We start from the raw sequence: 16,953 nt of genomic DNA, 5'->3' as shown, positions 1-16,953 counted from the left end.
GCATTTGGATCCAGACTAATGTTGGGGGGAAAGCTGGGATTTTGAGGGTGTTTCTTTTAAAAATTGCATTTGCATCCTGACTTCCATCCATCATGGAACTAGAAGCTCTGTATGGGATCCTTAGTCAGCCTCCCATCCAAATTCTGAACTGACCTGCTTAACTTAAGCAGAGGGGGGGATCAAGTGCCTCCACATCCGTGAAGATCCCATATAGTCCTTGTGTATATTTCATAAGTGTATTTCCTCTGAACAGTGGGGTCATGACGGACTTAGTGTGTGGTCCCGATCCACAACCCAGTTGAGCCAAGCGACACATTTGCCCTTCGTTTACCAAAGGAAATTCTAGGTGGGTCTTAGGCAGAGAAAAAAATATCCAGGCTCTTGCCTACCTTGCAATCGGCTTGTTGTCTCCAGCCTGGCTGGATTTTATTCCTGATCATTTAACTCCCAGCTTGAAGAAAGCAACTATGCCATCTTTGTTTATAGAGCTTGCTAAGCTCCTTTCGTGCGTGTCTCCCCCTCCCCTCCCCTTCCCCAGCCAAAAGGCTTTCACAATATCATTCCTTCCCATTAACACACACACCCCTCCAGGTTTGGAGGGGTGTGTGTGTGTGTGTGTGTGTGTGTGTGTGTGTGTGTGTGTGTGTGTGTGTGTGTGTTAATGGGAAGGAATGGTTTGAGGGGGGATTTAAAAATTCCTTTAAAAAATCAATGGAGGAAGGGATCTGATTCAAACTTGGCATGCCTAAAGCCCTACTTAAGAGCTATCATGATGCTAAGTTTCATCTGTTTATCTTTAAAAATGACAGTGGTTTTTAAAAATAATAATTTTAAAACCTCAAACATAAAAAATACCTAAAAATCAATGGATGAACTGATCTGATTCAAACTTGGCATGGCTAAAGCCCTACGTAAGAGCTCTCACGATGCCAGGTTTCATCCCTTTATCTTTAAAAATGAGGGAACTGTAAGCATTTTGTTTAATTCCCATAGGAGCTCCGATGAGCAAGGGGGGAAGGCTGCCATGTCGATCACAATGTCCATCAGCGACAAGAACCAATGAACTGGAGGGGGAAGGAGAAGGAGTGGGATGGGGCGGGTGCAATAGCAGCAGGAGAGCAAACAAGTGAAAAGAGAGTTCACTGCTATAGCGACGATCATGAAAGGGTCGAGCACTTGCTGTGCTAATGAAACAGAGGTCAAAACTGCGGGTGCATACCAGGAAAAAAGAAGTAGGTGTGATGGAGCCCAGGGACTCCCATCATCACTGCTCCAGTTTGTGTTAATTTGATGCTCCTGGTTGACTCCAGAGATCAAGACCAAATATTTGAGTGAGAGGGAGTGGTGCTCCTGACGAATTCTGTCTCACTGCAGGCAAACATTCTTCTTGTTCTGTGGTGCTAAGCTAAGGAGTGCTGAGTGCAGGGTGGGAACTGAGGCAGACAGACACACAGAAGGAATCAAACGTCCAGAGAGTGCTGTAATTTCATTAATAGGTAAATGCTTGATCAATTGGGAGGTAAGGCACCACCCAGAGCATCCCTACCTTCTAGTTGTCAGTGCTTCTGAAGTCTAAACCATGCTTAGTCATTATATCTGTGTATCTCAAAGAGTAATTATGTTTGCTGTTGCCAGAGGAGTTGATGGGTTCACAGTTACCGCAGGGAATCTTTAATTCATAAAAGATGCCATAATAGCCTCCTTGCAGACCTGTCACTCACCTTAACCAGGCAAGAATAAGGAGCCGTAACCCATTTGACGCTCTTATGTTGTGACAAGCCCTTCTATAAAAATGTGCAAACAGTTTAGCATATTTCACACTGATGTCTAAACAGGAACGGGAATGGTACGTTGTCAGTCAAAATTCTGATGAAATGGAAAGTTCTAAAATAATTGCTGGGAGTATGCAAAATATTTTGGAGTTCAGGCATTCTGAGCAGCTGAGGTACTTGAGTGGAATGCTGTATTCACAGGAATAATAGGGTGAATAATAGGGTATTTTCATTGGGTAAAATTAAAAGTATTTATGTGGGTTCTTTCTACCCCTTAAAATTTGCACAAAAGTTGCTTTGGAAAATAATTGTGATTTTAATTATTATGTTGTGGCCAATCAGACACATGTTGATATCAGCCAATGGCAGATTTTTGCAATACACCTAAGTAGCATTTGTCAATGGACTGGGGGCAGAAGTTGTACATTTTGATCTTATTATTGCATAAATGGTTCTTTTGAACTGAGTGTTTTTGGAAGCTTACAACTCCTATCTTATATGTAAAGACATTGACAATAGGGTCACAAGAAACATGAGCAGTGCATTCCTACACATGTCTATTCAGCAGTAAGTCCCAATGAGTTCAGGCAAACAAGACAGACATCACTATTTAGTTACTCCTCAACAAACTGTAAATGGGGGGAAAGAATGGTTAAAGGGCGGACAGATAATTATAATCTATGCTATTGGCTGTTAATTCAGAATAGTATAAATTAACCTAGAATTGCAGCGCAATCTTATGCATGTTTACTTGGAAGTAAGTGCTACTTCGTTCAGTGGGGCTTACTCCAGTGTAAAAGGGTATAGGATTGCCACTGTGCAGCACAATCTGTACTTGGAAGTAAGTCCCAATTTGTTCAATGTGGCTGACCACTAGGTAAATAGGTTTGTAGCCTTCACCACCAAAGATTGTTGTAGGGTTGTGTGAATGCTCCCAGAAATAGCATTGAAAGAGCGGGAAATCTTAAAATGTTTGATAACAAGCCTGAGGATATGAAAGGGAAATCATTCTGCCTGAAACTGGTGACGTGGAAACAGTGCTAAATGGGTATATAAAGAACCAGAGGGTTGTCTAAAGGGTAAGATTAGCAATGCCTACCAGATATTTTCTCGGTTTATGCCACTAGTTTCAGACTGAAACACACTTACTAGGGAGTAAGCCCCACTGAATACATTGGCACTTACTTCTGACTAAACATGCATAGGCTTCCTCTGTCACTACCTTTGCTGAGCACTGAGGAAAATCAGGACTTGAACTACCTAATCTAAAACCAAACTCAAACTCAAAAGGAATTTATTCTTGGGGGAAAACGTCCTTTGTATATGTTTCAAGCAGATATGGACTCATACAGCATAATCCTGCCCCCTCAACCTGGTGCCCTCCAGGTGTATTGGACTACAATTCCCACTATGCCCCATCCATATGTTAGACTACATGGGAATTGTAGGTCAACACATCTGGAGGACATCAGTTTGGGGAATCCTGGTGAAATAGTTCTGAGAGTGAAGATATGGAACTGTATAATGATATGAAGAACCTGTTTTAGATTGAAAATAGGGCAATAAAATTCCTAAAGCTGTTTAGTCACAGCCCTTGATAATAATTCATTTCCACAGGCCAACTTTATTTTAGAAAATATTTAGTCTATGTCACACTGATCAACATTAAATACGATGTCTTGTCAAAATGGCTGACACACAAATTGAATGCCTGTCAGCATTTCACAATGAGCCATGAAGTTAACTGCAAACAAAGACAGAAAGGCATCCCCACAATTATTCTTTCTTTGGTCTTCTTGGCATTCCAGAGATTATACACACCCCTCTTCCTGCTGTCAGTCACTTGAGTGAGGGGAATGGGGTTGCTTGAAGAGATGGTCTGAACCGCCCTTGCTGTTTCATAACATTGTCTTCATGGGTCTTGGTAAGCAGTGCACAGCCTTTGGTAACAGATGAGGAATCCCTCAGCGTTGGTTGAAGAAGACACGTGGTTGCCCCCCTCATAGTGATTTCTTAGGAGTGCTGTGCTGAAAAATTTCGATGATTCCATTTTCAGCATTTCATGGGAGATGGGAAAAAGAAAACTGGTGAAAGAGGCTGGGAGAAGTGAGAATTTCAGAGAATTTTCCCCTTCGGGAGGCGGACTGGGTTTCTACATACCTTTTTAAGTGAAGGAAGTTTTGAGGGGTCTTCTTTCTATTTTTTTTATTTTAAAAAAAAACACCCCTGACACTTGCAGGAGCCCTATGTTGTGATACTTTGTCAGACACACTTACGTCGCACATCTCCTGAAGTCAGAAAGACGTTGCAGGCAGCGTGTGGTCCTGTGCTAGTGAAAATAAGTCAGTGAGGCAGCATGAGGCCGGGGGGGGGGGGGACGGGGACGAGCGAGTGGGCAGCTGCTACTGCTTCTTGGTGACCAGCAAGACCAAGCACTGGCAGACCCTTTGGAGGAGGAGAGTGCCGCTCTTCCCGTCCCCTTTCTCCTGCTGCACCTGCTTCCTCCTGCTTCACATCAGGGCTGCTTCACATCCTGCTTCACATCCTGCTTTAGGTTGCTACAGAGAAGCCTTCAAGCAAACGTACATTGCTAAAACAGTTGGATCCATTGTGCCTGCCTAGCCTGAGTGAAGGCACCCCTGCTGGCACCCCTAAGCACATCCCCTTGCCAGGGTCCAGCCCTATAGCTCCCTGAGGAAGGGTCTGTTCACTTCATCCCCCTTAGATGGAGCTGCCCCACAGCAGAGAGTAGGGAACAGGCCTATAACTTGGCCTACTAATCTTCCCTGGCTTCAAACTCTACTTGTACTTTTTTCATACTTTAAAATGTTAAAAATAAAATTTTAAAAATGAATGTTGTATGGTTAAATCTGCTTGCTGCAGTGCTGAATCATGATGTGAAGTTTGGTTGAAATTATTCAAATGGTATTGAAGCTGTATATCTTCAAAAATTCTGATTTGCTGCCATTTTGTTTCAAGATGGGGAATGGAAACTATTCCACATAGAGGTAGAACAAATCCTGAAAGTTTCATTACAATCAGATGTATAGTTTTTGAATCCATCATCCATGGAGGCATAATAATGCTTCCTTTTGCATATTCTAGAAGAAGATAAAAGACTTTTCCTTTAATCTAAAGCCCACCAGTGATTTATGCTAATGAAACATGGTGGCAATGATTCTTTAAAAATCTCTGAAGTGATTTTTAGAACAACCAGACATGGCACATGGACAGAAACCTCCAGGAGTCCTGGATTTTGCAGACAAGGGCCTGACCCAAGTATGGATCTCCTGGAAGCAGGAGTTTGGGTTTGCTATAGACCTGGACATGCCAGAAGAAGAAAAAAGCAGGAAAGTGAAACTTTTATTTTACCTTAAGGGGGAGTAGAGAAGAAAAAGATCTGCTAGCCTAAAGTTCAGCACTGCCTCAAAATTGTTAGCGCTGCTTAGGAGCTTTAGAGGCCTGCTAGACAGTGGAGAGATATAAACTATTTACAAGAAATCAAGAGGATTAGATTGTTATCACAATGCTTAGCACAATGTTAGCAAGCACATGTTTTTGGAGAGCTAGAAGATGCCCTTATCAGGGACAGAATTGTGTGTGGCATACAGGACCACCAGTTGCAAGAACAACGGCTCCTAGAGAGAGATCATACCTTAGACAAGTGTCTGGAAAGAACTCAGGCAGTAGAGGCCTCCAAAACCAGATTAAAATCCCTGTACATACAGTCAAGAAAGGACCAATGAAATCAAAGCAGGAACAAGTAAATTTGGATTCTGCACACATTGTGGGCTGCATCTACTGTAGCAAGCAGCATGAGCGGAGAAAGACAAAGTGACGTGTGGTTGGCCAGCAATGTGCACAATGTGGTAAACTGAACCACTTCCAGAGTGTGTGTAGAAAAAAGGCAAGGGGATATGTACAGGAGGCTGTAGACTCTGCAGATAGTGCTGATGATGTGGAATTTATGACAGTTTCTCTGAGCGCCAACCCATATCAAGTCCAGACTCTGGGTACAGCAACAGCAAAAGGATTATTTGCAATAATGTTAGTGGGCTAACACCTGTGAGGTTTCAAATGGACAGTACAGCATCATGCAATGTGATTCCCCAGTATGAATTAGATTCTAGCATAACCATTAGGCAGAGCAGTTGGTCCCTGATCATGTGCAATAAGAGCATCATGCAGACAGCTGGGAACTGCAATCTGACAGTAAAAAATCCTAAAAACAACAAAACTTACATTTGTAGTTGTGAAAGAAAGGGATCAACCTGCCCCTTTAGGTAATGCAGCCATCCAAGCAACGGACTTGATGAGACTGCACTTGATTAGTGCAGCACCACAATTTAGTCTGTGCAGTACAAAATTCTCTCAAATCCTGGACCATGGAAACTATTGTGGAGACCTATGAAGATGCTTTCAAGGGAGATCGTTGTTTTGATGGAGAGCTACAACTGGGCTGTATGAGCCTGGCATTGTGTGAGCTTGTTCATAAAGAGCTAGACAGTTGCAGACCAGCAGTATCATCATCTCAGAAGAATTTAGCACTTTGTGGATTAGCAACGTGCTTGTAGTAAAGAAGCCATCAGGCAAATTGAGGATCTACATAGATGGCAAGCCATTAAACCAAACCTTCATAAGATGTCATTACCCATTGCCTACAATTAATGATTTCCTGCCTGATCTCTCTAGAGCCCAAATAGTCACTGTTTATGATATCAGCAATGGCTTCTGGTATGTAAAGCTAGATGGAGCATATTGACTACATTTTCTACACCTTTTGGCCCCTACAGATGGCTCTGCCTTCCCATGGGCATCTTACCAGCATCCGAAGTGTTTCAGATGAAACTAAACCAGGCACTTGAAGGATTGCCAGGTGTGTAGATAATTCCAGATGACATCTTGATTATAGGAGAAAGGGGCAAATGATATAGAGGCAGAAAATGATCACAATTATAAACTACAGTCATTTTTTCAGGTGATGCAGAGAGAGGAACATCAAAATAAACCCAGAAAAAAGTGAAACTCAAACAGAGGCAGGCGACATACATAGGGCATGTAGCTGAAGAACGAAGGCCAGATCCCAGCACGATAAAAGCTATTCAGAACATGCCACCACTATTGGAAGTGACCAGGGTCCAATGCTTCATGGGAAAGATAAACTTCTTGGCTAAATTTTGCCAACATTTGGGAGTGGAATGTCTATGCCAGAGTGAGACTGGGCAAGGGCACAATAAGGAGCATTTCAGAGATTAAAGCAATTTATCACAGATGCCCCTGTCCTCACATACTATCAGCCAGGAGAGCAGCTGACTCAAGAGACTGGGTGCAGTTCTTTTACAGGAGCAACCAATTAAATAGGCAAACCAAGCACTGTCAGAGACAGAACAAGGGTGTGCACAAACAGAAAAAGAGCTACTGGCTGTGGTGTTTGGAACAGAGTGTTTCCACCTGTGTCCTTATGGACCCCCAGTAATTGTGCTTTATGATCACAAACCGTTAGAGACAATTATGAGGAAGTCTTTTCTTAGTGCACCTAAATTGTTGCAATGTATGTTGATGCATTTACAGAAATACCAGGTAGACATCAGATATTGTCCAGGAAAAGCTCTAGTGTTGGCAGATAACATTGAGTCGTGCTTATTTACCCAGCACAGGAGAAGCTATACAAGGTGATCAGGACTTTGAATCAATTATCATAATGTATGTACCTCCCAAATAAATCAACAGAGCTACAGGAAATTAAAGAGGCAACAGATCAGAATGCACAACTGCAAGTGGTCAAGCAGATAATTCTGGATGGATGTCCTGCAAACAAAAGTCAAGTGCCTGCACAATCAGAAGCATATTTTCAGTTCAAAGAAAAACTCATTGCCCATGATGGACTTTTATATTAATGAGCAGACACTTGTGATTCCATCCTCTTTGGGAAAGAGAGTCATGGAAAAGATTCATGCCTCATATATGGAAGTTGACAGCTGCGTGTGACAGGTTCAAGAGTGCATGTATTGGCCTGTAACGAGCTCACAGTTGAAGGCATATGTGGAAAGGTGTGAGACTTGCCACACTTGTGACAGCCATCAACAGAAAGCAGTGCCTTGTAACTGCAGATTACTATTCCAACTTCCGGGAAATTGATAGTTTGCAGGATACAGGAGCCAGAGAGATGTTCCACAAGCTAAAGACACACTTTTCCAGATACGGAATACCCGACACAGCTTTTAGTGATAATGGAACTCAGTTTACATATGAAGAATTCAAAGTATTCTCACAGCATTGGGGATTTGAACAGCTTGCCTCGTCACCAGCATATCCACAGAGCAACGGAAAAGTAGAGTCAGCAGTTAAAACAGCAAAGAAACTACTGCACAAAGCGGTCTCCTCAGAGTCGGATGCCTATTTGTTGCTTCTGGCCCACTAAAATCCCCCATCACAAGGATGTCAGACAAACCCAGCACAAGCCTGGATGGGATGCAGAACCAAAATTCTGCTACTAATGCACAGAGATCTGTTAGTTCTGGTACTAGTAGGAAATTGCAGAGAGAAGATGATTTGCAATGAAAGGAGACAAGAGGTGTATTACAGCCAATCAGCCAGAGACCTCCCATCCCTAGAGAAGAACTGTCCAGTGTGGATACTGCCTGTAGAAAGATACAGAAAAGCATGAACACCTGGAGTTGCGGTAAAATCAGTTGCTCCCTGATCCTTTGATGTGACTACTACAGAAAGCAGTGTCCTAAGTCATGATCGTAGGAATCTCCACTCTTATAAACAGAAAGAAGAGTTACAACACGATATGCTGCAGCAACTGCCAGAGACTGAAACTCCCTCAGAGACTAAACCAAGAGTCAGATCTAGAAATCAGTGACAAAGGGGAAGAGTAAAAGATTTCCAAATCAGGCTGTCTTTTAAAGAAATCAGCATAAAGAAATCAGTAATGAATTGAGTCCATGGTAAAGATGTGACTCCATCAAGGTCATGTGCTAGTAACTTCTGACCTTTGAGGGGAGGAAGTTGTACAATATTAAGTACTGGAAATAGTTATTATGAATATTTGATATTGTTTCTTGGAGTTTATTGCTAAAAGGGAAGAAAGAATAAAAGATGTATCATGAGTTATGGAACTAAGTGGAGAGACTCAGGATTTAGTACGAGAATAAGAAGTGGTGGGACAGGAAGTCTGTGTTAGGAGCTCTAACATATGGCAGTGGGCCTACATGGACTACATGTGCCCACTTATAACTGAATAAAGGGATTTCCTCTAATCTAAAGCCTGCCAATGATTTATGCTAACGAAACAGGTGTGGATCTGATCGGTGTCTGGATAGCCAATCACTCTGTATGTATGTTGTGTGTGTGTATCTAACTATCTATCTTCCTCAAGGTAACACTTTGTCTAGGTATTATACAGCATAAATTATTTTTTCAATAGACAGAAAGCTTTGATCAATAAACCATTAGCCTTGGTCCCCTAGCATGGTGGCTCTTGTGATGTATTTTGTAGCGCTGCCTTTACAGCTCCTGTCTCGGTCCCTGTAAAATATATTACCTATATTTTTGTCTTTTGTAGCAAACTACATTGCTCCTTAAAATTTTGCTTTCTGTGCATGTTGACTCCTTACACTAATATTTATTATGCAAAGCAGACAACATATTTTGCATGTTGAAAAATGCATTTCATTAAAAGTATTTTTGCTGTATTAAATGTATTAATTGGAACCAGTACAACCTCTGGTTTCACAAATGAAATGGTTCAGAATGGTTTTACCTTTCTTAATTGGGCCTCTGCACACAACTCTGAAATCAGTATAAAAGTTTTCTATTTTCTAGCTTCTTCCAAAATACAGACCAGCTCAAATCTCAGATTCCCACCCCACCCCCTACAAATCTCCATGCCCTAAAATGTGTGCCAGTGACTTGAAGAACACATATTGGCTTGTTTTTCATATCCTTAATAACATCATTTGTGAAACTGAAGTTGGCTTTTCAAACATGACAGGTATGTAATAAATAATACCTCTGTGATCTTTGTGAACATTATTTTTTTTCCTTTTGTTTTAAGGAAAAATTCAATTTGAGAAATGCTGGATCTAATAAATTCATTCTCTCCCATCTCTTATTTTGCCTCTCTTAGACCAAGATGAGAGAGCTGCAGAACTGAGCAGAGAGCAAAATGAAAAAACTATACGTAGTACCCAGACTGCTCTCCGTAACTTCAGAGAGTTTCTCATCTCTAAGTATCCCTCAGAAACCCGGGAGATCTACATCATTCCTTGCAAAGAACTGGATGCTTACCTAGCTTCATTCTTTGTTGATGCCCGACAGAAGGATGGTTCAGAATATGAGCCAAATAGTTTGGCCAACTACCAGTGTGGGCTGGAGCGGTATCTCAAGGAGCACCGATATGGATACAGTATTACCAGGGATAAGGAATTCAAGAGGTCCCAAGAAGCACTGAAGCAGAAGCAGATCGAACTGAGGTGCAAAGGAAAAGGCAACAAACCACATAAGTCGATGAAGCTCACCTTTGCGGATGAACTGATCCTACGCAAAAGAGGCCTGCTGAGCCGATATAATCCCGAAGGACTGTTGAACCTTGTCTGGCTTAATAACACCAAGGCATTTGGCCATTGCACGGGCTTTCATGGGTCCACTCTCAAATGGGGGGACATTAGGCTAAGGGTGACAGAGACTGGATTGGAATATTTGGAATGGATGGGTCAAGATGGCGGTGATGGGAATGCCAAAACCAAGAGAGCAGGCACAGACTCCAGAGTATACGCAACACAACATGCCCCACAGACTTGCCCGGTGCAAGACTACAAGGAGTATGCGCAAAGGCGCCCCCCTGCAATGCGGTATGAGGATGCCCCTTTCTACTTGTCCATTAAGCCAGTTGTCAATCTAGCTGCACTTCACTGGTACAACTGTCAAGCCCTAGGTAAAAACAAGCTGGCCAAGATGGTCAAGACCATGTGTGAGAAAGGGAACATCCCTGGTAGGAAGACCAATTTCAGTGTGTACCAGAGTTGCAGCACACTCTCCGAAGCCCAAAGTAACCAACTGGTGCTGATCTGCAACAACTTAAGCCAACAGGCCGCTCAGTCAATGGCGAGCCATTCCAGCCCTGGTAAATTCATTGTGTCTGCCTCTTATGACTCTTCTTCAGACACTGCTTGAACGGCCTCAAGATGTGAACACTTTGCACTTGAAGCTTTGGATCTGTGCCCAATAACATGCATCAACTGTGATTCTACACTATTCTCCTGATTCACATTTCCCTACCATTAATTCACTTTATTAAAAAAATAATATATTTTTTCTTTTTACAAATATGTGAATAGAAATAGTTTAGTATAACTTATATGGTATTTATAGTGCTAATATTAAAAAAAATGAAGCCTACTTACGGGGTGCTAATATGGCAGATTTTAAAAGGGGGAAATAGTTTTGAGGCATATAAGAGACCGACCATAATTTTAGACACAATCAACATTACAAACCTAATCAGTAACTAACTGTCCTGGGATTGTATCCAATGGGTTGTACGCAATGTTAATCTAACTTGAGTCACATTCTTTTCAATGTGTCTGCTGTAAGTACGACTAACAGCCCATGGCTTTCCCCCAAAGTATGATGGGAACTATCGTTTAATTTAGGTGCTGAGAATTCTTTGTTACAAGTCCTAGTCCCTTCATAGAACTACATTTCCCATCGTTCTTTGGTTTAGAGACATGTTAGTTGAATAGATAGGAAGCTGGTTCAAATTTGTTGCATGGACATACCTTGAGAAGATGCTCTGGGATGGCAACAAGGTTAGTTACTAGGGACTGACCAATGGGGACATTTTCTGTGCAACTTCCACATCAGTGTATGGGACAAGGTGCTCAAGAGCTCTTTTGTGCATCTCCTATTCATTGTCTTTGAGCTTGTGCAGAAGATGTAGACATTGGATTGGGCCTAAAGTGCATCACTTGAACCTATACATTATTTTTTTAAAAAGCGCTTACATTCCCCAGGATATCTCATGCCTTCTGAAAATTTAAGTATTACTATGACATCAATTCCATATTTAGGAAGCGGGGAGGAATGAAGAATAATTGTCTATTTTTTTTTCTTGCCTGCAAATATGTTGTTGTTCTGCCAGATTCTTGGGGAGGGAAATGAAAAAACGAGCTGCTGTTTTCTGCAGTATTTTCTATGTTTATCATTTATCTCAATCATGCCAGCTGGGGAAAAAAAAGAATATTGATGAACAAAGTACAAAAAATGATGTCTTTTAAACAGAAGTATAATACTTATTAATATGCAAAAAACAAAAAAAACTATTTATGGCAAAAGAAAAGAAAAGGAGACTGTTATTCAGAACATCGTAACTTTTCCAAACCGAGCATCAGTCTTTCAGCACTTTCTGTCAGTCATTTATTTAGTTTTTGAAAATGCTGTCAAAGGTTCATCTAAATTGTAGCTGCTGCACTAAGCAGCCACAATCCAAAATAAACTTTGGTTCACTTAAGGTTGCTTCACTTTGCAATGGATTATGACCAGCAGTTATATTTCCTTGATAAAACAGCAATAGCAGCAAAAACAGTGCCTCCTCCCCATAAACTTCCAGGAAACATGAAAAGTTGCGAGGTTTGTCATAATTTATAACCGGAAGAATTCCAGGGAATTAAAAGTAAAACAGATCCCCATAAAGTTTTGTACATAGTTATTATCCTCATAAAGTTTTATACGGAGTTATCATTGTACGCAGTTGTACACAATCCCATACTGGATGGCAGGGTAGCCTTCATGCAGGTTAGATGAGACATTGCAGGTGTCAATTGAACGTTAAGAAGAAAACTCAGTGCTGTCTAGTTCCAGAGAAGGCAAAACCTTCAAAGCCTTAAATCAGGGATGATGAACCTTAGGCCTAGGAGCCAAACCACCCCTCCAGGTTTCATCAGATGGCCAATTTACAAGAAAACAACAACTCCGACCTGCTCTTAGAACCTTAATTGCAGCTTGACTTGAAGAAAACAGCAGGCGAAGTGTTTCACAGCATGGGAATAAATATTGCTACCTGCTCTGTCAAGCTGCTATTAAAGGCAAACTACAATGACAGGTTGAAAAATTGGCAACCCTATTCACACTTATAGATGGTGGACTTCCTCCACTGAAAAGCATCCCATTTGAGATGATCTGGATGTTCCCTTGGAGGCATTTGCTCTGTGATAGCTTGTTTAACATTCAAGTCATTTACTTGATGCTGCAGTCATCAAGTGTTGAAAATACAAGTATGAACTAGCTTTATGTCCCATTTGGTATAGCGCTAGGAAATCAGCAGCAACACAAAACCAAACCTCAAGAAACCCATTGGCCTTTGATACACACAGCACGTTTAATCCTTTGCCCAACATGTATTTTAGGAAATAAGCAATTGCTTCATTACAGATCAATTTCCCCTGAAACGATGCAATTTCAGTCTGCTTTAAAAATATATTAAATTACATGTGACATTGCTGTGTTTTCTAACCCAAGAAGAGCCAACTATTGACTCGTGTGCTAAATCCAAATCTCAAAGCCATTTATCTGGCTTCTGGTAACCCTACAAAACTTTAATCACGGCTATGATAAAATCTTTGCCCATATTTACACCCATAAGAATAAAAATGTTTTCATGTTGTCAGAGGTATTCTTCATATTAATACTGCTTATCTCTTTGGGAATTTAGATATAGAGTTTTTCTACAAGCCGTTCATCGGCTGTTAATATGCTTTATCTACTTTTGTTTTTGTTGCAGAATTGAGATCCAAGCAGTAATGAGTATTTCCTTTACTGCTTTTCCACTACATAATCTCTAGGTGGCACTGTGGTATAGCAGAATAGCACAAATACATAAGAAGAAATCATGCTTTCTTTCGCATTCGCAATTAATTGTCCCATTTTCCCTGCTCTAAAAAGAACTTGCTGAAGGTGCTGGTTAGAAGCAGAAGTGAAACTTCAGAAGTGAAACATCATGACGTCATCTAAAGAACCCATAAATAACTGCAATTAGGGAATGATGAGCACATGATAAATAGCTTGTGTAGAGAAGAAGCCTGTAATGCCCCAGATGTGCCTGCATGCATTGAGCCATAGCTGCAGCACCTTTAATGCTACATGGCATCTGCTATATTACAGAGATTGCCCATTCTTGAGAAGGTCAGTTTGTGCCACAAAATCCACTTCCAGCTCCACTGACCACTATCTGGAAAATAAGAGTGGCTACTGAGAATAAAGAAGCTGGCCATCCCTGCTCTTCATACCAATTCCCTAGTCCAACTTAAGGCAACCTTTTCACAGCATTTTTGAAACGCTGACATTTTAAGGGGGCAGGAAAGTATTTTGCTTATAAAAAAGAATCTGTCTTGCCAAAAAAAAAAAATTCAAAAAAAAATTCTATGCATTGTGTAATTCAGTGATGTTCCTGTTGAATATGCATGTTTTATAGATGCATTTGTGATATTTGTAGTATTGTTGACCATTGCTGCTATAGCTATTTATTGTAGTGAAACGGGGGGAAATGGTACTGTTTACTGTGAGGCTGTGCAACTTAACAGTTTTACGTGTGACCTTTCTACTTGTGTCTTTTTCTTTTTAATTTATTATTTGGATCCCATACTAGTGCCTTCTGTAGAAGGAAAATAATATGTTGTGGTTGACAATTCGTGCCAAATTTTAAAATCATGCTGTTCTATATATCCAAAAAATATGAGAAAACTGGAAAGCATCCAAAATAGATCCAGAAAGAGAACTAGTTTTAAGACGCTTGAAGAAGCCCAATGCATTTCGGCCCATCTATTTTCAAATATCTACCTGCCTATCTTTAAATGTATGAGACAGAGTTCTCAGAAGATTTTTTTAAACAATTCCCCTGAGAAAGATACCAAACAATATTGGGCTGAAACACATTGGGTTTCTTAAAGAATAAACTTTTCCCACCATCTTGAAACATGTTATCTCTTTTTAGTCCTACACATTCAGCCAGAAATCAGGGCAATATCATCTTTTGGGAACACACTTGTATTTTTTATTATAGATCACTTGAATAGCACTTTTACAGCACAATTCTATACACGTCTGCTCAGAAGTAAGTCCCATTGAGTTCAATGGGGATTACTCCCAGGCAAGTGGCTATAGGATTGAAGCCTTAAAATGCCCTGACAACTACCTTCTTGGGTAGATCACTGTAATGCATATCACACAGATGGGAAAGGTGAGGCTGAGAGATATTATGTGCATGAGGCTTCCCAGTTGTATACAGACTTAAGCTAGACATGTAACCTTCCCAGGATGCAGCCTTACAAAGTGGCATAAGTGCTGCTCTGATGGCAGAGAGGGAGGTCTGCCGGTGGGGTGACATGTATGTCACTGGAGGCCTGGTTTTCATTCACATCAGTTTATTTTTTAGCTCATTTTACCATTTGGAAGGTGGAAAGGCTCTTAGTTAAAACCCGCACATTGCACTGGGATGCTACCAAAAATGGCCATTGAACCATCCAAGTCTGCCCACAATGCACTGGAGTATTTACCATGTATATTATGGCCACACATTTAAGTTGTGAGAGTCCATGTGTCTCCTAGTAGCCACCTGGAAAGTGGAGTAGAGATTCCTCACATGGTGGTCCTGGTTGACACGGTAGGTACTTCTACATGTTACAGCTGAGTTGCAGATGTTTTTGGACAGTTAATTTGTCTGTGATTGTCAACATTCGGATGGCAAAGTCATAATTCATGCATTGAATCATGTATGGGATATTCACTATAACATGCTGCTGGAAGTTGCAATTTAGCTATGTCTCTCTACCATATGATGCATATGGTGAAAAAGACATGAATGGCCACTTCAAGTGTGATCATATCTACTTGTAATCCATCATGTTTGATGTGACCCTCAGCTGTTTGCATTGCGATTTTGTTGTTATTGCAAAAGTAAAGGCATCTGCTTTGAATCCCACAGAAAACAGAGGCCTCCACATTCTAAACAAATTGTGCCCACTCCAGAGGCTCCTTCCCTCAGCTCATAAGAGTATTGGCTGAGAAATACCTGTATCTCATCAACATCACAATACAAATTGTGTGCAATTTATTAGGAAAACAGTGAAGAGCAATATACATAGGGGAAAGTGAAAGATTTTTAAAAATATGTAGATTAATCCTTTATGCAGAGAACTATCTGATCCCTGTAAGAAAAATGGAGTTGTGTGTTAATCTGAGTATTTTATGAGAGCTTTCATCTTACAATGGTCAATTATGACATTTTAGAACTATATTTCATCTCATTGCTTACTGCCCATGATTGTATTAAAAAGTTTTGGAATAGGACATTTTGAAACAGGCTGATGATTTCATTGGATGTACAATGTTGACGACTGTTGTGTGGCATTCATCATCTCAAAATATGTGTGAGTTCAGCCTTAAAACGTGTCAGACTTGCACCTTAATCTTCAACTCATTTGCATGGAAAATGAGCCCCGTCAAAAGAATGCGGGGCCAATTCAAATGACTGGATAGGGGTGAAAAGAAGCTGGGTTGCGTGGATCTGTGCAGAGTTCAGTACGTAATGTATTGAATGCTTCGCCAATCGTCCAGCTGTCAGGAGCCCTAGGGTTTGAACCCAGGAGTAGCTTGGCCAGGACTGTATGTTCTCATGCCCGGGGCCAGCCCAAAACATTTTGCTGCCTGAGGCAGAGCAGCAAACAGTAAGATGCATGGTAACCCTGATTATGCACAGAATTGGCTTTAAATGGTTTTTTTTTAAAAAAAAAAAAAGATCAGCAGATAGAACAGACAATCCACACTACTGTGTCAGCTGCCTCCTCTTCCTATAGAGCCAAAGATATGCCTCCCTAAACCCAAAGAAGTGAGTTGGTCCACCCATCATTATTTGCTATGCAGTATATAACAACAACAACAACAACAATTTATTGCAGTCAATAGACCATTCCAACAAAAGTTACATACAGAAACACTTAGCGTACAGTTAGCTATTAAAAAGACAAGTAATCATAGAGGATCTAATAGAAATGGCCAAGTTCAAAAACTTGGCCACTTGCTCAGTGATTGATTTGTCTGTGTTCTGAAGTAATAGGGTTATATGCAGTATATCTATGGGTATATGCATGCTTCACCCACACACCCCTTTGCTGCATTTATC

General features: G+C 40.9%; 1 protein-coding gene across 1 annotated transcript in view; it reads left to right on the top strand.

Moving 5' to 3' along the window:
• Positions 1-11,090, top strand: part of KIAA1958 (KIAA1958 ortholog) — a 60,349-nt gene extending 49,259 nt beyond the window's left edge. The window contains exon 3 of the mRNA XM_063129173.1: positions 9,907-11,090. Within this exon, the coding sequence (XP_062985243.1) occupies positions 9,907-10,952 (1,046 nt within the window). The 3' untranslated portion in view covers positions 10,953-11,090. The remainder of the gene's footprint in view (positions 1-9,906) is intronic.
• Positions 11,091-16,953: the final 5,863 nt, after the last annotated feature.

The sequence above is a fragment of the Elgaria multicarinata genome, chromosome 6, assembly GCF_023053635.1.
Source record: "Elgaria multicarinata webbii isolate HBS135686 ecotype San Diego chromosome 6, rElgMul1.1.pri, whole genome shotgun sequence".
Taxonomy (NCBI): domain Eukaryota; kingdom Metazoa; phylum Chordata; class Lepidosauria; order Squamata; family Anguidae; genus Elgaria; species Elgaria multicarinata.
The sequence above is the reverse complement of the archived record's forward strand: the minus strand, read 5'-3'. Positions and strand labels throughout refer to the sequence as shown.